The sequence below is a fragment of the Hemicordylus capensis genome, chromosome 3, assembly GCF_027244095.1.
Source record: "Hemicordylus capensis ecotype Gifberg chromosome 3, rHemCap1.1.pri, whole genome shotgun sequence".
NCBI classification, from domain to species: domain Eukaryota; kingdom Metazoa; phylum Chordata; class Lepidosauria; order Squamata; family Cordylidae; genus Hemicordylus; species Hemicordylus capensis.
Window position 1 is genome coordinate 37,727,364 of NC_069659.1, and position 26,838 is coordinate 37,754,201.

The following is a 26,838-nucleotide window of genomic DNA, read 5'->3' on the forward strand; positions in this document are numbered from 1 at the left end:
TGATCCCACTAAAACTGAACCATAGAAACAAAGAAGGTACATGAAGGTACACTGGTACATGGATATCTAGAACATCTTGTACCAGAATTCCATCAAACTTCTTTGCATTGATCAGACGTTGTTCCCAGATGTGAGAAAAAGTTCCCAGACTTGGGTCCCCAGATGTTGGACCACAACTCCCATCATCAGCCTTTGGCTGTTGTGGCTGGGGACGATGGGAATTGTGATCCAACAACATATGAGGACCGAAGTTTGAAAAACTCTGGATTAAAAGAAAAAAACACGGTTCAGTATTTCTGTAGTTGAGGGACTACATAAATTCATGAACAGAAAACTTTCTCAGCTAGATCTTACAAGTTTTTGGAGTGATGTATCAATTCATTGATTATCACCTCTCAGAAAGAAAGCTAAGAACTGTCACTTCAGGTCTCAAACAGAAAAGGGCATACATATTTGCTAATTCATGCAAGTTATATGCAAGTTATGTTTAAACAGAATATGTACAATCACTGCAATCCTCCAGCTCATGATATTTGGTGGGTTTCAGTGCTGAAAAGTTCCCCTAAACATGATCAAGGGTAATATCATGGATACTGATCATGTCCCTTTTCAAATAGTACTCTATGCAGTAAAGTTGTGCCATCGAGTCAGTGTTGACACCTGGCGATCACAGAGCCATCTGGTTTTCTTTGGTAGAACACAGGAGGGGTTTACCATTGCCTCCTCCAGCGCAGTGTGAGATTATGCCTTTCAGCATCTTCCTATATCGCTGCTGCCCGATATAGGAGTTTCCCATAATCTGGGAAACATATCAGTGGGGATTTGAATCAGCAACCTCTGGCTTGCTAGTCAAGTCATTTCCCTGCTGTGCCATTAGGTGGCAATAATCATGCATTATTCCTTTAGGGACAGAATTTTTCCATTACAGCTATAATCCAATACAAGCGATGTTAAGCCTTTCATTTTAATGTGGAATGCAACATGTGGAAATGTTGGGGGGAGACATGTGTTTGAAACCTTGGCACGTGGGTGGGTGTACTAGTTGATGGGCCAATCTGGAGTGACAAAACAGCAGGCAGAAAAGTACATCTTCCTCCCTGCATAATTTGGCTCTTAATGTGAAATACAGAGCAGAAATAGCCCCCTTTAAATGGAGGAGCTCTTCCAGTCAATGTAGCTTTCCCCACTCAAGTTATAGAATCTGGGAATGCAAAAACCACATTGCTAGTGAAGAGAGCCTCAGTCTTTTAATTCTCTTTCTGCTTTAAAACTTATCCACATAATATCTCCAGAACTGTTCCTGAAAGAACAGAAGCACTGTGCATGCAAATCTTCGCAATCCTGCATGCAGTGGAAAAGGACACCTGCATTTCCGATAGTTCCTCACTCCCCCTGAACATTCTGCAGATCTGGGGCCTGGACTCAGAGGATAGGCTAGAATCTAGCAAGAGCAAGTCAAGGAAATAACAGGCAAGAGAAGTATCATGAAGGGAAATAAACATGGTTGCCAATGTCTGTTTTCTAAGTAATCCCTTTACTAGGCCTGAGGACAACTGCAGAAAGCTTTCTTTCTTTCTTTTTCATTCTTTCGTTTATTTGTGCATCCATCTTGAGAATCCTAAGTGGGCAACTAATTTGGACTTAAAACATACTGAAAGGCAAACCATGGTGACATTTCACATGCAACTGAGTTCCGCTGACTGCTGTAATAACCCACTTCAAATAATAAAGGCCATGACCCACAGAAGGGACGAGCACAAGATGGAAGGGACGTGCACTAGCAGCTGGTGCTTTTGCTTGCTGCATTCATTGCAGCAGTCTCCCGCTGCCAAAGCGGCCTTTTGAAACAACAGCTTGTTCCTTTAGCTATGAGCACTGCTGCAGTGAAAGCAGCAAGCAAAATCCCAGCAGTCCTTGCGCTCTCTCCCCCATGGGGAGGGACAGTCTTTGGGTACTTGTCAAATCTTACAAGCACTTTTGAAAACGACCAAACAAATCTTCATGGAATGTTCCAGAACTGCAAAGTGTTGCCTGTGTGGTTTTTTTTTTTTTTTTTGCAAAAGCCTTGGTATTGGGAAAGAAGCCAGAGATCTTACATCTCTGGTGTCTTTCTGCATCTCTGTTGGAGATCCACACGGCTCCTTCTCTCCCAGCCTTTTGTTGGAAGAAACTGCTCTTTTTATTCAGGCTTTTGGCCAATGAGTTGCCCCCAGCTCTCTTTTTAGCACATAACAGGTAAAGTTGTGCCGTTGAGTCAGTGCCAACTCCTGGCGACCACAGAGCCCTGTGGTTTGCTTTGGTAGAATAAAGGAGGGGCTTACCATTGCCATCTTCCGCGCAGTATGAGATCATGCCTTTCGGCATCTTCCTTATATCGCTGCTGCCTGATATAGGTGTTTCCCATAGTCTGGGAAACATACCAGCGGGGAATCCAACCGGCAACCTCTGGCTTGCTAATCAAGTCATTTCTCTGCATAGCTGTGTTTTATGTTCAGGTTGTTTTTACTGAAATTTTATCATCATTTTTATCTTGTGGAGTGTCCTGGGATCTTGATGAAGGGTGGTAGATTATGATAGACAGACAGATGTACAGATATACCTTCCAAACAAACCTCTCCACTGAACGTTGGGGGCTTAAATGTGGATGGTTTGGTTTCCTCTTGTGTCCTGCTCTGTGTTTGCAGAAGGCATAGGAACATAGGAACATAGGAAGCTGCCATATACTGAGTCAGACCATTGGTCTATCTAGCTCAGTATTGTCTTCACAGACTGGCAGCGGCTTCTCCAAGGTTGCAGGCAGGAATCTCTCTCAGCCCTATCTTGGAGAAGCCAGGGAGGGAACTTGAAACCTTCTGCTCTTCCCAGAGTGGCTTCATCTCCTGAAGGGAGTATCTCACAGTGCTCACACTTCTAGTCTCCCTTTCATATGCAACCAGGGCAGACCACACTTAGCTAAGGTGACAAGTCATGCTTGCTACCACAAGACCAGCTCTCTCTCTCTCTCCTCGGCAACAACTGCGGGGTGTGACTGGTGACTTACTTTCACCTTCTGTGAAAACTCAGCACCAAAGCCAAATGTTCCCAGAGTTCTCTGCACATTCCACAGTGCTTGGAGATGGATCTTTGGTTACTACAAAGAGTACCTTGGCTCAGAAGCCAAGTCAGGACTTTTGGACCCCTGCCTCATATCTATTATTTTATCATGGGAAGGAGGGGGATCATGTTTCATGGGATCATAGAGCAGAATGGGATCATCAGAGGGTCAACCATCCATCAACCACCTGTCCTCCTCCAGGTGCATTTGCTCATCAACCTCCTACAGACTAACTCCTATCTTCAAGACAATTCAGAGAACAAGAATGGCTTGAGGCCCCTCTGCCAGAGTCAGCCTGTGGGCAAAGAATACCTGGAGAAATAGCAAAAAAAGACCAGACCTGTTGCACCTTAATTAAAGGTGAACTCATTGTAACATGACCTTTGTAGGCAAATGTGTATTTCATCAGATACATGAAACAGTCAAATAATGTGCCAGGTGTATATAGACAGGTACAGTAGAAGGCAAAACAACTTTACAAGAAGAGACGAAGGTGAAGGATACATCCTAATAGCAAAGATGCAAAACTTGATCCACTGAATTGAGGTAGAAAACAGACCTAAGATTTATAGAGTGGCAGCACTGAACTGGAAGCACTTCCACATTGTGTACAGCAGTGTTGAACAAATTTAGTCCTCCTGCAGATGTTGAACTACAGCTCCAACCATTCCTGCCTATTGACCATTGTGGCTGGGGATGATGGGAGTTGTAGTCCAAAAACAGCCGGAGGGCCAAAGTTGAGTAGCCCTGGTGTACAGGGTTAATCTTGTGGGGTGGGGCAGAAGGAGGGTTATGCAAGTTTGTATGAGAAGGCTTATCTGTGTCATACTGATAGGCTTGCCTTCTGTAATGTCAGCAGGAAGGGGCCCCCACAGTCCCTAGGGCGAATTGACACTTTGTGAAAAAAGAAAAAGAAAAAAGCTGACATTTAAAAAATTAATAAGGCAATGAATTAAAGAACAAACATGCAGGCAGGGATTTTAAAAATTAAAAAGGCCATCAGTCTGCCAGGAGCAAGGACAGCACATCTGATGCCTGAGCGGAGTTCACATTTGCTGATATGGATGTCCATCATTTCAGCTGTGAAGCTGAGCTCACCCTATAACTCAGGAGGGGACTGTGGGTTCGTTCAGTATGACACTTGTCTTCACACGGAAACCAGAGTGCTAAAGCCCCTGCTCATATCAATGAGAGATACATTGCTCTAGCCAAGCTCATGTTATACGGGGTAAATGACCCTCCCAGAGCAGCCGGGCACAGTGTGGTTGCCCCACTCATGCCCAAGCACACAAAAGCAAAACAGGAGCTGCCATATGGGGGATGGAGCTACAGCTCAGTGGCAGAGCATCTGATTTGCAGACAGATTGTCCCAGGTCCAACCCCTGTCATCTCCGTGTGGGGCTGGGAAGGCTCCTGCCTTTAGTCCTGGAGAAGTTGCTGCCAGTCAGTGCAGACAGTAGGGGTGTGCATGGAACCAGCTGGTCCAGTTCGGTTTGAGTACAAACCGGACCCAAACTGGACTGGGCCAGTTCGGTCTCACACCGCCTCGAACCTTCTCCCCAGTTCGGTCCGGTCCAGGGGTGGTGGTTTGCGAGCTTTTTATTTTTATTTTTTTAAATCTCCCCCAACTTACCCCCTCTGGAGGAGTTATCCAGGGCGGTGGTGCATGTCTGCAGAGGTTCCCTCTCTCCCCACCGGCCTCCCTTAGTTGCAAGATCGGCCATTTTCAGCCCGTTTTGGGGCCTTCCTTCACCCCAGCACAGTGGTCATTTTGGAGGCCACACAGAGGCCCACTGTGCAGGTGCAGCGACCTCCAAAATGGCCACAATGTGGGGGGAAGGCCCCCAAATAGGCTGAAGAATAGCCAATTTTGCAAATAAGGGAGGCCGGCGGGGGAAGGGAGAACCTCCATGGACACACACACACACCCCGCCGCTGCTGCCGCCTTGGATAACTCCCCCCGAGAGGGTACGTTTGAATTTATAAAATAATGTTGTTGTTTTTAAATCGCAACCCCCCCGAACTGGCCGGGGGAGGGAGGTGTTTCAGTCTGGGGTCAGACTGAACAGGGGGTGGTTTGGCTCAACCCCAAACAGTCAAACCGAACTGGTTCGACATCAAACCTGTTTGCACATACCTAGTATACAGTACTAAGTTAGGTGGGCCAAGGGTCTGGCCTGGTATAAGGCAGCTTCACGTGTTTGCTTTGATTCCGCCCTGGAATGCAGCCCACGAAAGATGCCTCCTGACAACATGCCTCAGCCAGCTCACATCATGTCCAGATTAAGAAGGAAAAAAGAGGATGTCCCTTTGCACCAGGTGATCCTACCATACAGCAGGGTTTCCCAGTCCTGGGTCTCCAAATGATTTTTGGACTACAACTCCCATCATCCCCAGCCACATTGTTTCCCACTGCATAAGAACTGGGGAAACTATGGTGTCCCTGCGAGCAAGAATGAAAAACCATGGTTTGATGGTGTTCTGGTTGGCAAGAAAACCATGCTTTGCACAAATTAGCCTGGTCCATATGAAAAGGCAAACTACGGTTTACTGAGAACCAGGATGATAAGAACATAAGAAGAGTCTTGCTGGATCAGACTACAGCCCAACTAGACCAGTGGCCAATCAGACACCCCTCGGAAGCTTAGAAGTGGGACATGTGCAGGAGAGGAGGGCTGTAGCTCAGTGAAAGAGCATGTGCTTTACATGCAGAAGGTCCCAGGTTCAACCTCTGCATTCGCAGGGATATATCCAACTCTGGAGAGTTAGTGTTGATGATAAGTTCCAAAAATTGGTTCCCCAGATGTTGCTGGTCTACCTCAACTACCATCATCCCCACCCACAATGGTCAAAGGCCAAGGATGGGAGCTATAGTCCAACGACATCTGAGGACCCAACGTCAGGAACCCCTGCTGTAGACATTACTGAGCTGCATGGACAAATGGTATGACTTGGTATAAGGCAGCTTCCTACTCTGTAACCGATCGGAATGGTTAAAAACCTAAGAAATTTCCTGCTGGATCAGGCCCAAAGCTTATCTATTCCAGCATCCTCTTTTCCACAGTGGCCCACCAGATGCCTTTGAGAAGCCCACAAGCTGGAGATGAGGGCATGCCCCCTCCCCTGCTGCTGCTCTCTTGCAGCTGGTATTTAGAGTCATCTTGCCTCCCAAGCTGGAGGTAGCTTATAGCCATCAGACTAGTAGCCATTGATAGACCTGTCCTCCATGAATTTGTGTAGGCCCCTTTTAAAGCCAACCAAGCTAGTGGCCATCGCCATATCCTGTGGCAGATAATTCCACAGAGTAGTTATATACTGTGTGAAAAAGTACTTCCTTTTGTTGGTCCTAAATTTCCCGGCAATCAGTTTTGTGGTATGACCCCTGGTTCTAGTGTTGTGAGAGGGAGAAAAATTTTTTTAATCTCTGTTCACTTTCTCTACTCCATGCATAATGTTATGCACCTTGATCATTTCTCCCCATAGTCGCCTCTTTTCCAAACTAAAAAGCCCCAGATACCATGGCCTTGTCTCATAAGGAAGGTTTTCCAGGCCCCTGATCATCTTGGTTGCCCTCTTTTGCACCTGTTCCAGTTCTACAATGTCCTCCTTAGGATATGGTGACCAGAACTGTACACAAAACTGTACAATGATTACACAGGCCAAAGGCTTTTGTGGCTGAAGATTATGGAAGTTGTAATCCCATATCTGGGGTCCTAGGTTGGGGAGCCCCTCCTTTAACCAAAACTGAGCTAGATGGACCAATAATCTGACTCAGCATAAGGTAGCTTCCTATGTAACCAATGGAACATGTGAGGGAAGAAAGGAACATGTGAGCCTGAAACTCATTGATGTTAACTCCAGTTCATGGTTTATTGATACGTATAAACCAAGCCATGATGATCTGAAAATGGGCGGGGGGCGGGGCGGGGATAAATTCTCTTTACAAAAGCTTCCCTGCCCGGTCACCTGAAAGATGTTTATTGCCCATAGGCAACGAGGCAGGTGGCTGTTTAGCTAGTGAGAGAAAAAGATTCCTGGACATGTCAGAGAGAGACAGAGAGAACAGGATGTTTTCTAGAACATTTTAACAATATTCTTTGCTTGCCTTATCAGGACAATACAACTTTAAAATAAAATCTACTGTTTTAACTTTAGCAAATGAGCCTAACATGTCATTTGTTATATTTCATACATTATACACTTTTGTATTAAAATCAACGGCATTCGACCACATTATTAAATCATACTTCATTGTTAATAACGGGAGACTGGATATTATCAGAACTGCCTTAATATACAAATGTAGACAAATAAATACCTTATAGTATTTTGAGACATGGATTGTTGTTCAGAGCAACCCATCTGATGAATCCAGAAGGAACTGTAGGTACATCACACTATTCTGGTTATGTCCTAACAGTTTTACAGAAGAAAACTTCAAACTAGTTGAGCTGAATTTGGCATAAAAACTAAATTATTGCAGTTTAAACCCCTAAGATCTTTTTTAAAAAAAGAAATCTATGCAAACATGAAATTTCCTTGTTTTTGTGTAGCTTACGAATTGTTAAAATCACAGGAACTTACCACAAAAGCCACAATAATTGGAATAGCCACATGAAAAGACAGGGATTGGAGATAAATTCATTAACCGAGGAGGTACAGCCCTTACAGAGGGACTGTACCACCTCAACGTTTAGGTGGAGAGTTGTTTGTTTGAAAGTGATCCCTTTCAAAACGTAGCGAAACACATGAGAAATTTAGTAATCCACAGGGGAGGCTAGGCTAGGCTAGAAGACTCTCCATTTGAAAAATGAAGCAATTGACCCCACTGAATTAGAAGACTAATGACAAACCTGTAATATTGAATCAGCCCTTCATTAGTAAGATTGAGTGTCAGCTATACAGCAACTTCTTCCATCTATATACTATACAGGATTCTTTTTTGTAAATATAACTTTCAATATCTCTGTTTTTACAATTCAACATTTTAACTGATTTATACAGAACATTATCAGTGAAACAATATAGCAGATTTCTTTAACATTCAGAAGATGTGTAAACTGGTGGCAATGCATAGCAATCACACTCTGGGACATTCTGGCTCCAAGTTCCTAGGTGTCTGTGTCCCCACATTGTTCTCCCTCCAAGCAGGTCCTCACCCTGCCTCTCCCTCCAACAGTTCCTGGTTCTGGAGTCAGCTCTTTTCCTACGCTCAAGAGTTGCCACCTTTTTACTGACAAAGTTTTGTTGCTTTTAATAGGGCCACAACTGGCAGAAATTCAATAGGTGCTGCTTTGCCTGGCATGGAGATGCACTAATGAGGCAAGCACCACCTGGATGAATTTCTGCCTGCTTTGCAACCATTAAAGGCACAGAGTCTCAAAGAGAAAAGAGGCAATCCTGTGTGTTTCCCAGAAACCTTCAGATATACGCTGCCCCCACCCCTTCCCGCAGTCTCCAGTTCATACTACTCTGACAAACAAGGCAGAATAGCCTGCAGCTGGGAATCCTGCTGGTGCCTCCCTTCCATGGCTCAGACAGCAATATACATGCTTACAGTTCATAAGAATGAGTCAAATTTCCACTAATGGGGTAGCATGAAAATGCCCCTTAAATTTTACATTTTATAGAAGAGAGATTTTAAAAATATCATCTTCCAATATTGTCCCCAGTAAAATTTACCTTTGTCCAAAAGGGGGGAAAAAAGACTCTCGATTACAGAATTGAAAGTTTGTCACACTGTTTAACTATTCACAAGAAGTGCCTTCATCTTTCATGCTAGCACTAATATCCAAGGATGAAATTGAATGATATGTATACAGTATTGTGCTTTGAAAGAGAAGAGGAGTTGCTAGAAAAGTAGAAAACGTGTTTCATAGGCAGTTTGCTGTGTGGAATTGCGACCAAATGTGCTCAGATCTGAAAATGTCAAACTTCAGAATTCGAGGGTAGAGCAGAACAAAGAGAATGCCATGTAACACACAAATGTCAGTGACAAATCTTACAGAAGTTCTTCCATGTTGGCGCTGAAGATAAATGCAGAATGCAAGTAGGTTATTTCATTAAATTGTTCTTGCAGCCTGGAGGATTAGTATGAAAAAAAGAATTACCAGCACACAAAATGGTGTGTGTGTTTTTGTTTTGCACCAACCTGCTTGCCTGCTATTGTGTATCAAAATGCCACAGAGTGACTTTGAGTAGCAGATCTGGCAAGCAACATGGCCAAAAGACACCATTATCAACCCAAAGTACATGGGCAAGTGGTTAACTGCAAGGCCAACGGAAAAACTTAATCTGTTTTAAAAAGAATGTTCTGAGCTTTATTACTGCATAACAATCATTTATTGCAAATGAGTTGCTCAGAATGTATCATCATAAACAGCACATTAGGCAATACTAACAGGGCTATTAAAGATTTTGCTTGGTCTTGGATTTACAGTTTGGCTGATGTCAAGAGAAACTGAGTTATGGTCCTCGTTCACTCTTTCTATTGAGATTGAAAATGGTATTTTTCTTTGACAACATAAAAAATGCAGCATAATTGGTCTCAATTATGTAAACAATTTGAAAAGAAGCTAGATTTTTGCTTGGCTGAGAAAATGATGGGAAACTATGTAGAGGAGCTACATTTTAAGCAAATGTATGTGTTTCCTTTCCTAGAGGGGCAGCCCAGAAGCGCAGCCCAAGCAAGGATGCCCTTCTGACCTGCCCTTCTAGGAAAAGAACTCCCAGACGTCTTTTGCTGCATCAGGAGTGACACATCATGATCACATTGCAGCTGGAAGCAAATCATCCAGTACAATCCCCCAACTGGGGATGTGCATTTCTCTCCCTCTTGTAATCCAGACAAGAATGTGCATCCCAATCTAAGGCTACTGGTTGCGCACAAGGCCATATTATGCATGACTTGCTCTGGATTATACATCTCAACAACCACACCTACCTCTTCTTAAGCATCATTTGCATGTGTCCAAAAATGTGGGCCTTAAGGTATATATCCCTAAAAATATCAGAAAGCAGACTGTAATACACAGAGAATTAACTCTGGAGTAGTCTTAGTAAAGACAATGGAACTGCTCCACAGAAAGTTGGTTGTGGGTTACAGAGTGCCCTGATCTGGAACTCCATGTGCATTCCTATGCACTCATTAGCTCCTGTGCAAGTGGGCTTCCCATCTATTCAAACGGAGAAAGCAAATCTGCAAAGCTACCCATTCAATGGAGAGAAATGCCCCTTACTCTGAAAGAATGGCAAAGCCCGTGAGAAACTGCTAGATCAAGGGGGATTGGTCTTGTTACACAACCAGAACAGAACCTGAGCAACACTTACAGTTGACAATTTTTTGCTTCCAGGGATGTTCCCCAAACTGCACAACATGGTTCACTTTGGTCAACAGGATTTCTCTTTCTGAGAAGGTCAAGACTCCCCGTGGCTTGAGTGTGAATCTGTTATGTACAATTTAATGCAAGTAGCAAAGCCAGATAACACAACGGTAAAGGAACAAATGCCCTCCATCTCCCAATCAAACATCACTGGGTGATCTTGCTCTGGCAGAGAGGTTAGAAGGAATGCAGCCACAGCAGATGAGCCAAAGTGCCTTTTGTATTTCTTGATTCCGGAAAGCGTATATGACGGGGTTGATGATGGAATTATAGGTGGCCGGAAGGAGGGTAGCATAGGTATAGATGGAAGGATAGGTGTAATCAGCTATTAAGGAATAGAGTGTAAAAGGCATCCAGCAAGCAGCAAAGGTTCCCAGGATAATGGCTAAAGTTGACACTCCTTTCCGGGTGGTCACGTAGTGGGAGGTGGCCAGGAAATGGTGTTGCAAGGCAATCTGATGGGCATGGCGCATCACAATTTTACAGATCTGAATGTACAGCTGGAGCATGAGAGCAAACATAAGCAAGAAAGAGACAGAGAGGGCAGCAGCATTATTTTTAGTGAGTGGTCTGATCACACTGCAGGTGGATTCGTCCTTGAGACAGTTCCAGCCCATGATAGGCAACAGTCCAACACAGATAGAGGCTCCCCAGAGCAAAATGAGCATGATATAGGTAAAAGTGACAGTCCTCTCAGAATTGTAAGTCAACGCATAATAGAGAGAGAGGTAACGGTCAACAGTGATGGCCAGCAAGCTGCCGATAGAGGCCGAGAAAGAAGCAACTATCAGTCCAACAGTGACCAGTTTAGTAGATTCCGACTGGAGAAGATAGGCAAAAATAAAATTGAAGATCAATCCAATTCCTGCCAAGAGGTCGGCCAGGGCCAGGCTGCCTATCAGGAGGAACATAGGGGCACGAAGACTAGGATTATGGAAGATAATAAGGACGACCACGGCATTCTCACAGGAGATAAGGGTTCCCGAAGTACACAACACAATATCCCAAGGGTTTACTATAAACCCAGGCTCTGGGTCATTGACAGGAATCAGAGAGGTGACAGCAGCCGAGACATTCTCTGTCGGACTGGCTTCTAAGTGATCCTGAGGCAGCCACGTTAAATTAACCGTCAGGTCTTCATTCATATTTAAACCCGTCTTCTTCAATGAAAAGACAATTTTTTTATTTTAATGCAAGCATTGTTCAGGAGCATGCAATTCACCTTAGCTATCTAAACAAACTGGCAGGCACTCGTTACAGAGACGTGATCAAACAAAAGGATGAGTAAAAACACTTCCTTTGAAAATGTCCCTTGCTTAGAAAATAAATAAGCAAAGAGCACGACTCCCCCCCACCCCCCACCACATGAAAAAATAAAAGGGGGTGATGAATTGACTGGGGATGTAGGGTACTGCCCTTACAATAATATGACACGCAGCAGCTAGAACTGTTTGAAAGACTTTTTCTTAGGGAGGATTTTCAAAGCACACACATCTCACCAACTGAGTTTAGATCCTGGAAGCAGCATGGTGCCCAAAGCATGAAATCCTCATCCACCATTTCCGAGCTTATGGAATTAATTAAACCACAGCCCTGTAAACAGTCGGAAGAGCCCGCTGTTGTAAGCTTTTTTTTTTTTTTTTTTGCTTTTGTGTTTAACCTCCATTAAATAAAGCAAAAGTCTTGCAACTCCCAATACGGTGGCAATGCCCTATCAGCAGCTTCAGCTAAATAGATCTCGGGGCCACTGATGCGGCAGCAGAGCCTCTTCGGCACTGAATTAGCATCAGTGGCGGCGGCGAAGGGGCAGGTAAACAGGGGGAAATGCCATGCAGGGTGATGGTGGCGGTTACCCGCATAACCTCCCACATTCAGACACATGGAGGAAATGAATGGACAGACAGAGAGACGATCACAACAGCCAGAACAGCGGGACTAGACCTCTTAGCGTCGGTCACCTTGGCTTCTCCTCTGGAGGAAGAGGAGGAGGAAGATCTGCGTTTCCTTCCTAGGCAGCAAGCCTAGCTGCTGCTGCGGCTGCTGCTGCTGCTTCTTGCATGCTCATTGTTTGCACAGCGCAGGCACAGCCCCAGGGAAGCGGTTCCCGCGCCACAGCTCCAGGCTCGGGCTTTGCAGAAAGGGAACGCAGGAGGACCTTCCTCTCCGGCCCGGTGCATGCGGCGCCCTGGAGCATCGGGGCGGGGGTGGGGAGGCACAAGCACTCGCACCAAGGAGGGCTAAGCGGCGGAGGGAGGCAAGGAGGGAGGAGGGCGCGCCTCGGCTCGCCTGGCAGCGCCGCGCGGGCAGCGTGTGGGACCACGTGAGCCCCAAAGGTAGGCTGGTGTGATCGGAGCTCGCACAGGGGAGTCGGAGGGGGGCGCAGAGGTGCGCGCGCTGCGAGAGCGGATGGGGGAACACCTGCTGCGCTCTGGTGCGCAAGCGCGGAGGCAGCAGCTCTTGGACCCAGGCGACCTTTCCAGCGTGGTCCGGTGCACCATTGCCTCGCCCACCCTCGTCTCCCCAGCGAGGAAGACAAGGCATCCACTGCCTCTGCTTCACTGCCCCCACCCATCTCGGAATCACCCCTCCCCTTTAACGCCTGGTCCCCACCGCTCTTCTTCACACTTTCTTACCTCACCATAAAAAAACCCCCAACCCATGCAATGGTTGGTTACCTCATTATTGCCCAGTTAGCTCCTCTGTCTTGTGTCGGAGCGTTTTTTCAAAAGCCCGATTCGGAATCAGCCCTGCCTCATGTAGTGTGTGGTGTGAGGACTGAGAGGGTGCTGTGTTGAGCATGTGCAGAGTGCCCTCCGCTCTCCACTGAGTAGTCACAAGCACCCCCACCCTGCACATACAGAAGGAGGGTTTTCTAGGTCAGAAAGGTGATTTTGGCTCAGTTGCCAAACCTTCAGGATGGGTCTGGACTGTCTCCAGGAATCAGCATAAATTCCCCTGGGGAATTAGTGAAAGCAATCCCTGGCGATTGTCATGGCTTGATATTGTGAAAACTATTGGGGGGGGGGGAAATCTCCAGCAATAGCTTGAGTCAGAGTTGGCAACCCTAGACCCAAACACCTCCCATTTTGGAAATTAGGCACTGCCCCCATCTCTCTGTATCTAGGGTGCTCAATTACACCACCCCCAGAAATCCAGGCAGCACCGCTTACATAATATGCAATTAAGTGTGCAAATTAGTATGCCTATACCATATGCTAAATTAGCATCTTGCTTACAGCTCCCTGAGGGTTGGAAAAGAAAGGAAAAGAAAGGAAAAGAAAGCTCAAGTATGATTTAAAAACTCATATCATCCCATCTAGGCTGGGTACAGCCCTGAGGCTGCAGGTTCCAGTGTGTCTTTCCTTTCTATCTGATCTACTACTATTGCTAAAAATCTGGGCCAATATTATTACAGTGGCACTGAGGGGAGGGGACATAATTATCTACACCACAGACTTAAAGTGCTTATTGATAGTCATTCCCTCTTTCCAGCGAACCCGAAGGACAGTGTAACTCTATGAGAAGGGCTGTAGAAGAACAGATAACTCTCTCGGGTTGGGGGGCAGAAAAAAACCCAGTCCGTCCCCCGCCCCTCAAAATTTCCAGAAATTTTACATCTCTGCTCTCAAAGAAGTGCCCACTAGCATGGCATTTGGTGCTGTTGGTGCAGCATTGTAGTTATGACTCTGTGTGGACTAGCAGCAGTTAACACAGGAAGCATCACTGGGGCTCTTCCAGACAGCAATAAACTGCATTGTGAAGAGCTTGTGCGGAAGTTCTAGGCGGGAGCGTACTCAACACCCACACACTCCCACAGACTTCTGTTGCCTTTCCCAGGCACCAGGGAAAGCTGTCAGCCAGTTTTTGCTTTCCAAAATTAACCCACCCTTTCCCCCATTCACCCAAAAAGTAGTATTCAAAAGTGGTGGGATTATTATTGTTGTTACTGTTATTGGGTGTTGTTTATTTTCATTTATTTATTTTTTTTACATTTTATATCCTGCTCTCCCTCCAAGGAGCCCAGAGCAGTGTACTACATACCTAGGTATCTCCTCACAACAACCCTGTGAAGTAGGTTAGGCTGAGAGAGAAGTGACTGGCCCAGAGTCACCCAGCAAATATCATGGCTGAATGGGGATTTGAACTCAGGTCTCCCCGGTCCTAGTCCAACATTCTAACCACTACACCACGCTGGCTGGTGTACTAAAGATTACTTGTGCGGATTGTGGTGAATGTTATGCAGGAGAAACTGGATGGCCTCTATTGGCTAGATTTAAAGATTATCTTGAAGACTCAAATTATATTAATAGAGAAAGACTTTGGTCAATATATATGAGAGATAGGCACAATGGAAAAACATTGCCACTTAAAGTGTCTATTTTGGAGATAGAACCAGTTGCAGGGGAGTAGCAGCAGGAGAGAGGGCATGCCCTCAACTCCTGCCTGTGGCTTCCAGTGGCATCTGGTGGGCCACTGGACTAGATGATGGACTAGATGGGCCTTGGGCCTGATCCAGCAGGGCTATTCTTATGTTCTAGGACATTGCGCACACAACATTAAAAACAAAAACAAACCAGAGAAGCATCTATATTATTAATTCCTGTAGACAGACCAGGGGGGTGCGTAGGGATGTGGCAAGCCACGCTCGTGCTGAAGCCATGACCAGTTGTGGGCCCAGAGAGGGAGACCGCCGGCTGGGACTGCCACCAGCTGTGGCGGTGACAATGAGAAAAAATGGCGGCGGTGAGGAGGTGGGCGGAGGAGGCAGGAGGCGGCAGCAGGGAGAAATAATGGCAGCGGCGGATGGTGGCCCCACGAGGGAGTCCGGCAGTGGCGTGCCCTGGCAGAGGAGGCGGGCGGGTAGGTGAAAATGGTGGGGAAGGAGGGAGCCCGGCAGGGAGAGAAAGCGCCACCTGGGGGTGGGGAGGGAAATCTGCCTGTGGCAGGAGGAAGACGGAGACCTCCGGAACGATGGGAAACAGACTGGGGCAGAAGGGAGGGGTGAAGCAGCGGGGAACAACTGGGGAAGGACGGGGAACAGACTGGGGCGGAAGGGGGCGGGAGCGGCGGGGCGAGAAAGTGGCAGTGCCCGGCTGGGCAGAGACAAACTAGTGGTGCAGATGCTATGCGCCGGGACTGCTAGTTGTACATTGATAAACTGAAACCTGGGGTTAATGTTAAAGAGGAACTTAAGGAAATTCTGAGATATATTGGCCTCTAAAGGGTGTACTGTCTAACTTGTGTTCCTTTTTCCTCCCCTCTCCTTGTTAGTGCTGAGCTCCGGGAAAGTGTTTTTATCTCTTCCTCTCTGTGCTTTTCATCAGCTTCAGGTGATCAGCTGGGAGAGTTTCAGCTGTGCTATATAGGAATGCGGGTTTAAACACTGTTAAACATCTAGCATTGAAAATGATGTCTTTATGTCGAAATGTTTTTAACAGAATCCTGTTGGAATAACCCCCCTTTTAGACACAATGAAGGAGGTCTATAAAGAAGAATTATCGTTATTGTTATTATTGTGCTTTTAAATAAAGAAGTTCTCAAAGTGGTGTATGTAGAAAAAGAATAATAAGGAGCTTCATGAGACAACCACCCCTGGCCCTTAAGTACTTTCATAGGGGAGCCTATTTTGTAAAATGGCACCTCCTTTCTGCCTGATGGGAAGAGCTGATATGAGAGTGTAAGATGGCTCATCTCAAGGAGGAGAGCTGGTCTTGTGGTGGCAAGCATGAATTGTCCCCTTGCTAATCTGGGTCCACCTTGGTTTGCATTTGGATGGAAGATGCTGTAAGAACGCTGTAAGATACTCCCCTTAGGGGTGGGGCCATCCCAGGTTCACTCCAGGTGGGGCTGGGAAAGACTCCTGCTTGTAACCTGGAGAGCCACTGCCAGTCAGTGTAGACTATACTGAGCTAGATGGACCAGTGGTCTGACTCGGTATTGGGCGGCTTCCTAAGTTCCTGTCTTCCCCTCCCTCCAGCTAGGTATGTGTGTGGTCAGTGAAAAGAAATAGCAGCTTAAGACAGTGTCTCTGTGAGGCAGACACAGACTGAGTTTTGAAGAGGCTGGAATAGAGAAATGGGCAGGGAGCTAAATCACCTTCAGGTATGGAGCCACTCTCTGAGGAACTGATGCAACCTAATGCTGACTTGTAGGAGTGCACTGCTATTCCATCTCTTAACTAGTGCACTCTCCCCGCAGACAAGCAAGGAGCCGTCCCTGGGCGGCTGGATCAGCTGTCCAGACAATTACTGACTCTGTCACAGAGCTGGTAGGGGTGATATGAATGGGGGGCCGCCTGGCCCCCAGAACTCCCAAGGAGAGGAGAGCTGGTTTAAGGAGAGGAGAGCTGGTCTTGTGGTAGCAAGCATGACTTGTCCCCATACCTAAGCAGGGTCTGCCCTGGTTGCATATGAATGGGAGACTTGATGTGTAAGCACTGCAAGATCTTCCCCTCAGGGGATGAAACCGCTCTGGGAAGAGCAGAAGGTTTCAAGTTCCCTCCCTGGCTTCTCCAAGATAGGGCTAAGAGAGATTCCTGCCTGCAACCTTGGAGAAGCCGCTGCCAGTCTGTGAAGACAATACTGAGCTTGATAGACCAATGGTCTGACTCAGTATATGGCAGTTTCCTATGTTCCTATGTTCCTATGCCCTGCGCAAGTGTGTGCGGCATCCTGGGGAGACCTCTGAGGCTGGGAGACTTGTTGGAACCTCCCAGTCAGGGGTTTCCTCATGAGTTACTGTGGCATGGAGTTGTGTGGAGCTGCACCGTGGCATCTCACGATCAGAAGGACAGGTTTAGTGTAGTGCTCACTCTACTAACTTCATTTAAGGGGAGGAATATTTTAGAAGGTTTGCTGCCAGGAGCCGAACAGCTCCCGTTGCAGCACACAACTGCACAGAACTGGGCTGGCCTCCCCTAGCCTTGTTCTGCATGGTCGTGAGAATAGCCTCTGTGTGATAAGTTAGGACCAGTTCAGTTAGACACGTGAGGGAGCTTATTTTTCTTTACTGTATTGCTTGGAATCTGAGTTGCCTGGTTTAGTGAAAACTTTCGCTCTTACAATCTGCTTTAGGAAGAGACAATTGTTATTGTATACTGTTTTTCTTTTAATCTAATAATAAATCCTTGTTGGTGGAGTGTGCTACATGTCTTTGGAGGCTTCAGCCCTTCTAGGAAAGGTTTTGCCACTTTAACCTCCCTCAGGAATCTTTTGTGGAAAGAGTGGTTTGTCCCACATAAAAATAAAGTAGATAGTGGCAGCCTACTTGAGTCCCTTTCAGTCAAGGATTTACCCCCGTGAACTCCCCATTCTTCCTTTGGGTCTGGTAGCAATCATGTCAGCTCAGCTTATACATTAGTCTATAACAGGAAAGGCAAGGGGCCAATGCATATTGAGTATGCACTCTTCATCGGGGAAAAATAATCAAGAAATCCCAGTACTCCTGAAGATACCACTAGTTTTACCTTTGTATTTGTGAATAAACCAAATATTTCAATTGCACCATAAAATTCCATTGTTCTCTCCTCCAAAGGAAGCCAGAATCTGAATATGTTGTTTAGGATGGGATTGTTCATGAAAATTATACTTTCTCTTTCAATCTAATATATGGAATAAACCACACCTCAGAAATGCTCTTTGCCCTTCTCTGCCCTTCTTCAATATTTTTTTCCTTGTGCTTCCACTATACATATGTATGTTGACATAGTACAAGCTGACATGACAGAAGCTTTTGGTTTTTTTGTTTCATTTCTCTACGGAATTGGACAAACCTGCCATTCAGATTTCCCTGCATGACATGTTGGCAGGCTGCATTTGCACTGAAAGCATTTCCATGGATCACTGAGTCAAGAACATGCATCACTTTATGACCCTAGTAAAGGCTGGTTCTGGTCAGACTCTGGATACTAACACTTCTGAAACTTGTGATCTCCTTAATTGCAAAGTCCAGTTCATATTAATATATTTGCTTTCTGGTTCTTGATGCCAAATCACCACTGAGATGAATATGTGGGAACTGTTAAATGTGTATTATCTGAATAAACAGCAATGTATTTAGTAAATAAATAATAGTGTAAAATGTGTATTATCTAAATCGTAGCATATTTTTTGCTATGGATCTTTTTCATTGCTACCTGATCTTTGTATTTGTTCTCTGTTGTATGCAATCCAAGGGAAGTTAAATGTGCAAGTCACACTAAAATCAGTGGAATACTAGAATGCTTGGAGCCTCATTGTTTTCAATAACACTTTAAGTGCACATGAATTTCTCTGAGTTGCTCCCGCCTAATTCCAGTGAGCCAATGTAGTGGGTGGACAGACACTTGGACTGGGAGACCTGGGTTCAAATGCCTGTTAAGCCATGCAGGTCATTTGGTGATCCAGTGGCAGTTGCTTTCTCCCAGTCATATCTACCCCACAAGCTAAAGGTAAAGTGTGCCATTGAGTCGTTGTCAACTCTTGGTGAGCACAGAGCCCTGTGGTTGTCTTTGGTAGAATACAAGAAGGGTTTACCATTGCCTCCTCCTGCGCAGTATGAGATGATGACTTTCAGCATCTTCCTATATCACTGCTGCCTGATATAGGAGTTTCCCATAGTCTGGGAAACATACCAGCGGGGATACAGACCGGCAACCTCTGGCTTGGTAGTCAAGCCAAAATGGGAACCCCTCAGCTATGCTTCCTTGGAGGAAAGGTGTATGTAATAAGTATTAAACATACTACACTGAATATTAGTTGAGTATTGGCCCTATTCAACCCTTGCACAGCATCCTAGTGACTGTTGATGGTGTTTACTTTTAGACTCTGAGCCCTTTGAGGCAGGGAACCATCTTATTAATGGCTGCCATGAACTGCAGCCCTCTGATGGCTAGGGATGTGCATGAATCGATTGGGCGCGGACTTCCGAGTGGTGCAGTGCAGCGCCTGGAAAAGTGGTGGGGGCGGAGGAGCAGGTAAGTACCTGTTTTATTCATGCCTAAAGGTACCACTCGCTGTCCCACCAAAACATACATGCACATCCCTACCAATGATTAGTCTCAAACAGATATTCCTTTCTTGTGCAACATCTTTGTGCTACATTCTTAAGCTAGCACAATAGCATTATAGCTAGCACAACACTAGTCTGGAATCCAAGCTCCTGACATAGCAGAACTCACCTGCCCAACATCCTTGTGCCAGTGCGCTGTTAGTCAGGATGCAGGCCGCTGTATATGTATGTGCTATAGCCTTGTGCATTTATTTAGCCTGAAATTCTGATAATATTTCCATTAAGTGTATCTATTGTAGCAACTTCCCCATGACATTCTTTGGTGGGTTTTTTTTTTTTTAATGGTCCATATATTTTTCCTCAGAGGGAAAGGGGGCAGAGAGAAGCCCAAGAATTTATCAGATTACATAGCAATGAGCTCTGTGTCTTTTAGTCTGGTGGCTACATGCCTCTGTTCAATGTGCTGTTGTGCTGTTGGTTGGTTGGTTGGAAAAGGCTCATCAGGGAAATCAGAGCAACTATAATAGGTATGCCTGGGGATTTTAAGTGTAGAAAAGGACGCATTTCTCTGGCAAGAACTGAACTATGGTGCTTCCTCTCAGTAGAACAAAAGCCATCGGAAATGGCAGTCATGGGAAATCTCTTGCTGTGGAGCAGAAGACTGCATTAATTTAAAATGTACAGAATCTCTCTCTCTCTCTCTCTCTCTCTCTCTCTCTCTCTCTCTCTCTCTCTCTCTCTCTCTCTCACACACACACACACACACACACACACACACACAGTATGGATTTTGTGCCTTGCATTACAGTGAAGCCTGTCACACCTGTTATGAGAGCAAACTGACCTGCTTTTTTCATTTCCCTCAAGACAACAGAGCTGCACCAAACCAGTGTCTAAAACAAGAGGAATTATATCGAAAGGCACTGAAGAATGTCAGACTTCATTGCACCTGGATTTTTTAAGAAGAAAAATGATTCGCCATCCTTTAGTGTAATTCTTCTTGGTTTTGGCTCTTGATAATAACACCTCAAATTTTAAGTTGTATATAATTATACAATTATATATTGTATAATTGTGCCCCTAACACAAGAAGGATTAGTGCCTGGTATTCAGGCTAATGTTCCATCAGCGGAACATGGCCTCCATAAGGGGCGTCATTAGGGGTTGGCCCATGGAGCACAGGCCCCCAATTAATTGCTCAGAGTCCTGAATCTTATGAGCCACCTCCCTCTTCCATGACCTCCTCCAGAAAGGAAGGGTAGCCGTGGAGGCACTTGCACAGAGCATGGGGGAAAGAGTTCCTAACCTCACTCAGCTCTCTGCTCCTGCCATCCTCCTAGGAGCTGTATTGTAATATTGGAGACTTAGAAAACACATATGCAATTATTCTTGGAGGGGTGTGATTGAGTTTAATTATCAAAATGGGGCTGTGGACCCAGCCCCTGAACCTAGCAGCACCCCTGGCCTTCTCAGTGCAAGGGGCAATGTGCTAGCAGAAAGGCTTCTTGTGTTAGGACAATGCTCCATCCAGTCATGGAAGCAACTTTTGACTGACAGAATTTGCCTGTATGATTTACAGCAGGGCTGCACAGCCTCGGCTATCCCGCAGATGTTGGACTAAAACCTTCATCATCCCCAGCCACAGTGGTCAATAGTCAAGGATTCTGGGGGTTGTAGTCCAACATCTTCAGGAGGGCTGAAGTTGTGCAGCCCTGATTTACAGCCAGAGTCTTTGCACATCTGCTCTGAAGTAATTCCCATTCATTTCAATGGAATTTACTCCTAAGTGAGCAAATATAGGTTTGCAGCCTTACAATGCTGTTTAACATCTACCCAGACCTTGCGATCTTCTTCAGAATTTGTGCTCTGAGTACTCCTGCCAGATGAGATGAGGAAGGTGATTACCAGGGAGAGGTTCTTTTCAGTGGTGGCACCCCATCTATGGAATTTACTTTGTGAGTCACCCATACTACTACTACTACTACTACTACTAATAATAATAATAATAGTAATAATTTAGTATTAGTAATCATGCTTATTCAAAAGTAAGTCCCATCAGTTTCTTAGTTGATCATTAGTGGCTGACATCCAGACTAAATTGCTCCTGAGTAGTCCTACTGAAATTTAGAAGCTCTGTAGAGTAATCCTGAGTAGTACTATTGAATAATTTAGTCTGGAATGGGATCACAACACTTGTGAAGTCAGGTACTTGGCTGCTCTCTTCTTATTCTGCTACTCGTCTGTGTTTGTAGAGAGTCCTTCAAAATAAATGTTATAAGGTGAATTTTCAGCTAATGCAGTTAGAATTTCTGCCAGCAGCCAAATGTCAGAAAATTAACCTTATTGTCCTGTAAAGATTTTATCATGAATGCAACTTGACAGATTATGACATGCCAGGGGTGGGTGGGAGTGAGGGTGATGCACACACAATGGTTTGGAGAAAGTCCATTATGCAGCTGCTTTTTGCCATCCTCCTGGGGATCCATTCCCTGCCAAAACACCAGAGTCAGAATGGCTTCCAGTTCTATAGTACATCCCCTCTTCCGTTAATGGCAGGAGTAGGTGGGAGTATCAAACAGGACAATTGCATTGAGTGGTATGGCAGCAAAAAAAAGGGAAGGCTTATGCAGCAAGATGCAAATAGAGGGGTCACCTTGGCTACCTTGGCTTTTTTCCTAGCAGGCCTCTTGTGCCTTTAACAGTTGAAAAACAGGCAGAAATTCAACATTTCCTGGCATATAAGAGCATCAGCCAGTAAGCCTGAAGCTTTTGGATTTTCTGATTGTTACACAATTGTTAAAGGCAGAATAGTCCTGCCAGGGTGTCACTATTGTTTATCTCAGCCAGGCCAATGCATGAAATTGCTACAAGGGGCACTAAAATGGTAAAGGATGTAAGTCTTGTTGTGCAACATATCCTCTGTTATAAGGAGACCAGGTAATGAAGCTGTGTTGGTCCTTGTTTCAAAAGATTTCTGACCCTGCAAGCAACAGATCTTTGCATGCTCAGAAACATGGTCATTCGAGGTAAAAGCATGCTAATTCTGGTTTTATTAGGAAAAACAGCAGTTGTCACTGGCTTTCTGATGGGGAAATGGGTGGCACTTGCCCTGATTTAGCAAAATGCAAGATAGATTATTATTTCTTTTTTAATCATTTACCTAAATTACTGATTGGCCCTTGCATCTAAGTGCTCAAAGGGTTTGAGACAGAACTGTGGTGGAAACAAAGGGTTAACCCCCCTCCCCCGTACTCCATGGCTTGATGTACTAGAGCACATCAATGGGAGTTGTAGTCCACCAACATCTGGGGACCCAAACTTGGGTATCCCTGTACTAGCAGGAGTGGATTAAGCCTTTTGCTGCCCTTAGGCAGCCAAGGCTTTTCTGCCCCCAGCACCGCAGCAAGGATGGTAGGGGTGGTGAGGAGGAAGGAAGTCCTCCCATCTTTCTTCTAAATGCCTCCACAACGGTGGGATGGGGGGCACTGCAAGCAATTCATGGCTGCTGTGGGGAGCGGGCGATGAAGGGAAAGTCTCCCCTGCCCTTTTACATTAAAATGCCAATGGGCAGCATTGGTTGCAGAGGGCAGGGTTGTGTGTGTTGGGGGAGGAAGTCCCCCGTTTACCTTAAAGGTGTGTCCATCCGCTGCCTGCTGGAGCATGTGGAACAACAGCAAGGGAAAGCTCCTTCCAGCTCCCCTCCTCCCTCCCAAATGAGTGCACCCCTCTGATGCAGCCTGTTTGGGCCCTTGGCTGCATCGGGGGCATGATATCTGCAGCCACCGATGTCAAAGAGTGGACCTTCACTGGGAGAGCATTCCAAAGCCTGGGGGCAATAACAGAGAAGCCTCTGTCCCAGGTGCATGACAATTTAGCCTCTGTCAATTTTGGCACATGGAGCAAAAGCTCCCCCACCCCACCCCACCCCACCCCACCGATGACTTGTTGGGAAGGCAGAAACCCTTGGGATAAAATAGATAATAAGACACTTCCCTGTCCCCAAAGGGCTCACAATCTATATTAAAAAAGCAAAGTAAGACTTGTGTTTTGGGTGGTATACAAATATGTTATAAAATAAAATAAAATAAAATAAAAAACACCAGCATCAGCCATTGAAGGAATGCTTTGCTGGGGTTGGATAGGGCCAGTTGCTTTCCCCGTGATAAATAGAAGAAATTCGCCACTTTAAGAGTTGCCATTTTATTCAGTTAGCAGAGGTAGCTGATAACTGAATAAAGTTAGCTAGCTAACTACTAACTTCTCGCTGCCGCCACCACTGCCAGCACATGAAGGAAGGAGGCTGCACCTGCCGGGCCCACCTATTCATGCATCACATGGCTCTGCAACTTGCCGCTGAAGCAGGACCTCCCCTCTTGCTTCCCCATTGGATGGATGGTCAATAGGAAGGGGAAAGAGACAAGCTGCTTGTGACTCGTGAGAGCAAAGTGTTCTGAGCCAACAAAATGTCCCAGCAGCTCCCCAGAACTTTGGATACCACAACACATACCAAAAAAGTTGTTTGGTTCCCAAAATAGTTGCATGTCCTTTATAAAAGTCCCTAGTTGGCAATCCTAGCTGCAACACATACATGCATCCTCTGATGAAGAAAATGCTTCCCTGCATTGGTTATTCATGCGCAAATTTATGTGGATTGAATAGGTAGAATTAATTTATTAACCGATTAAAACTCACACAATGAATTGACCAAGATTTCTTTAAATGAGTGACAGACAAACCCAACCTAGAGAGCATCTTCAAAATCCACGCAATTAGATAGTAATGAAATTAGAAACAATACCTAAGTCTGGGCTGCTGGATCACACTCTCCTGTCTCATTGGATGCTTGCTCAGTTTCCTTTTGCTTTGTGTGTCTCTCTGGCCAAATTGCACTCAGTAGCTACAGGGGAGCTTGTGGCAGAGGAATATGTTAAGGATCAGAGAAAGATTATAACATGTTGCTTTAATAGCGACCTAAATAAGGCCAGGTAATGACTCAAAAAGGAAGCTGTGTGGGTCCAGGAATATTTTTAACTGCAATATTCAACAGTTCCCCTGTATCATTGTGTGTTTTGTACTTGAAATCTTTGCACTCGAGTGCAATAAACATTCCTCTTATCCCTGACTCGTTCTGAAATGTATGCTTTTGAGTTTATGCTTATTTCATTTATATCCCGCCTTTCTTTTGGTGAATACAAGGTGGTTTGAACAATGATTTTTGCATGGATATCACCCTGTGATGATAATACCTCAATGGCATTCGGTCTTGTGAAAGCAGCCAGACAGAACTTTTGTTACTGGTATGCCACACAAAGTCATCTGGTGGTGGCTTTGAGCCAAAGAGGTAACAGACCCTTTCACAATGTTGAGGGCTGCTGTGGACATTCTATTTGAAACTGAGTCACGTCATTGGCCATCCAATATCAGCATATTGCTATCAACCCATCTAATATCAGCAGATTGCCAAAGGGTTGTCTGCTTTGGTTGGCAGCAAGTCTCCCAAGCCTCAAGCAAGGGTCTTTTTCAGGCCTGCTGCCTAGGATCCTTAAGTGCAGATACTGGAGGTTGAATCTAGGACCTTCTGCATGCAGGGCTTGTAATCTACCACCAAGCTATATCCCCCACCCCACCCCACCCCACCCCAGAAAAAACATGAGAGAGGAAGCATGAGTGACTTGTTTTTCCTTTCCTTAAACTTCCGAGTCTTGTCCCAAAGGTGTATATATCTAGGATGTGCATGGACCATCTGGTGTGGTTCGATGACTTGTATTTCCTTTCCTTAAACTTCCAAGTCTTGTCCAAAAGGTGGATATATCGAGGGTGTGCATATCAGTTCGCCACAAAGCGAACTGGTTCAGTCAAACCGATTGGCTGGGCCAGTTGATATGATGGACCAGCTCGAACCGTTTTGAAGTGGTTTGTAATTGAACTGTTTGAATCGGCCTGGTTTGCAGAGGTTAGTTGTTTCCTATTTTGTTTTATATCTGATCTTATCTTCCTTTATTATGCAGCACTTTTCTGATTTTTATGAAGTTTTTCAATTGTGTTCTATAGTTGTTGTTGTTGTTGTTGTTAATATTAATAAAACAACATATTGTTGTTAAGTCACCTTGGGCTTCTTTTGGAAGAAAGGCAGAGAACACATTTTCTAAATAAATGTATTTATCCCTCTTGGGAAGATGCTTTCTCAAAGCTGGGACAGAATGTGTATCGCCTTGAAGGGGATATATTCATCTCCTTCTTCTTCTTCATCAGACAAGACCTGAATATGAAGAGAGTGGAAGCACACAAGTCTGTTGTGTTTCTTTTCTTGCAGCTTCGATGGAATGTCTGAAGCAACTCTCAGTTTTCAAAGCATCATTATATGGCAAAACTGCACAGATGGATCACCATGTGGTGAGATAATGGTTATGTGAACCTGCCCTGAGTTTCCACCTCCCTCCTTTGGATGTCGCAGTGCAGGCATCGCCTTGCAATGACACATCACAAAATGTTCAAGAGTGGTGAAAATAATCCTAGTGTTCTTTCCTAGACTGTTCTGAAGCTGGCTTTGTTACAGCCCACATGGAAGCTGAACAGACAAGACATTGTGTTACGACTCATCATAGCTAGTAAAAAAACCCACGAAGCAAGGTATACGCTGGAATACTGATGATATAATCTTTAATAGGCCATGTGGGTTGTGCTCTTGATTTTGACTTCCTCTGCCTTACATGTAGGAGTGTGTGTGTAGTTTGATCTGTCTATACTAATTCCCTCAGTTGTCACTTCCATCTATTACTCTAAAGGGAAAATTGAAAGTGACAGAAAAGTGGGTGCCTGTTTATGCAGCGTGCTAATGGGTGAATGCACTTTTCTATATTCTATATTTTATTCTAGTAATAGTAGTAGTAGTAGTACTATGTGGCACAGAGTGTTCTGTATCATGTCAGTTGTCATGTCAATTTTTGTTTTATTGTTGCAGGAAAACTAATGTTTGAGACACATTAAGCAATGGTTCTCCATTAAGAAGGCTCTGAAGGGCTTCACCACAGTCAACGTGAGTCTTTATTATATCAGTTTGAACATTTTTGGGTAGAAATTCTAATTTTTTAAAAAGGAAAATCCTCCTGATTCAAATTTCCTTGAAAAAGCTGTTAATGTATATTCTCCCAATTAATTTTGTTCACCACATTCTAATTTAGGAGGTTTAAGAAAAATATTGAATCTGGCAAGCTGGTATATAATATGCTTGCTTCAAAAATCACCAATCAGGCCATCAAAATATCCCTCTGTATTCCATCAGTTTCAAAAGTAAACATGGAAATATTTTGAACTGTAAACATTTGAATCCATGTTTGAAATGTTGCCGAATGTTGTATTCATACAAAACTTTCT

The 26,838-nt window shown here is 45.0% G+C and overlaps 1 protein-coding gene and 1 long non-coding RNA gene across 4 annotated transcripts in view; one reads left to right on the plus strand and one right to left on the minus strand.

Moving 5' to 3' along the window:
• Positions 1 to 3,463: 3,463 nt before the first annotated feature.
• GPR12 (G protein-coupled receptor 12) lies at positions 3,464 to 12,577 on the minus strand. Of its 3 annotated transcripts, none has more exons than XR_008318960.1 (2): positions 4,728 to 12,534; positions 3,464 to 3,653 (listed from the first exon to the last, which is right to left on the minus strand). XR_008318960.1 is itself a non-coding variant. In XM_053306572.1 (2 exons), the coding sequence occupies exon 2, from the start codon at positions 11,619 to 11,621 to the stop codon at positions 10,617 to 10,619; it is 1,005 nt and encodes a 334-aa protein (XP_053162547.1). In that variant the 5' UTR covers positions 11,622 to 11,636; positions 12,435 to 12,577; the 3' UTR covers positions 3,464 to 10,616. The 3 variants fall into 3 exon arrangements, 2 of the variants coding, with proteins under 2 accessions (XP_053162547.1, XP_053162548.1); XM_053306572.1 differs by having other exon boundaries at positions 3,464 to 11,636; positions 12,435 to 12,577; XM_053306573.1 differs by having other exon boundaries at positions 3,464 to 11,636; positions 12,418 to 12,550.
• A 106-nt stretch (positions 12,578 to 12,683) lies between these two features.
• The window catches only part of LOC128349736 (uncharacterized), a 31,838-nt gene continuing 17,683 nt past the window's right edge, over positions 12,684 to 26,838 (plus strand). The window contains exons 1-4 of the long non-coding RNA XR_008318961.1: positions 12,684 to 12,809; positions 25,778 to 25,857; positions 25,994 to 26,094; positions 26,426 to 26,500. This is a non-coding gene — a long non-coding RNA (uncharacterized LOC128349736). The remainder of the gene's footprint in view (positions 12,810 to 25,777; positions 25,858 to 25,993; positions 26,095 to 26,425; positions 26,501 to 26,838) is intronic.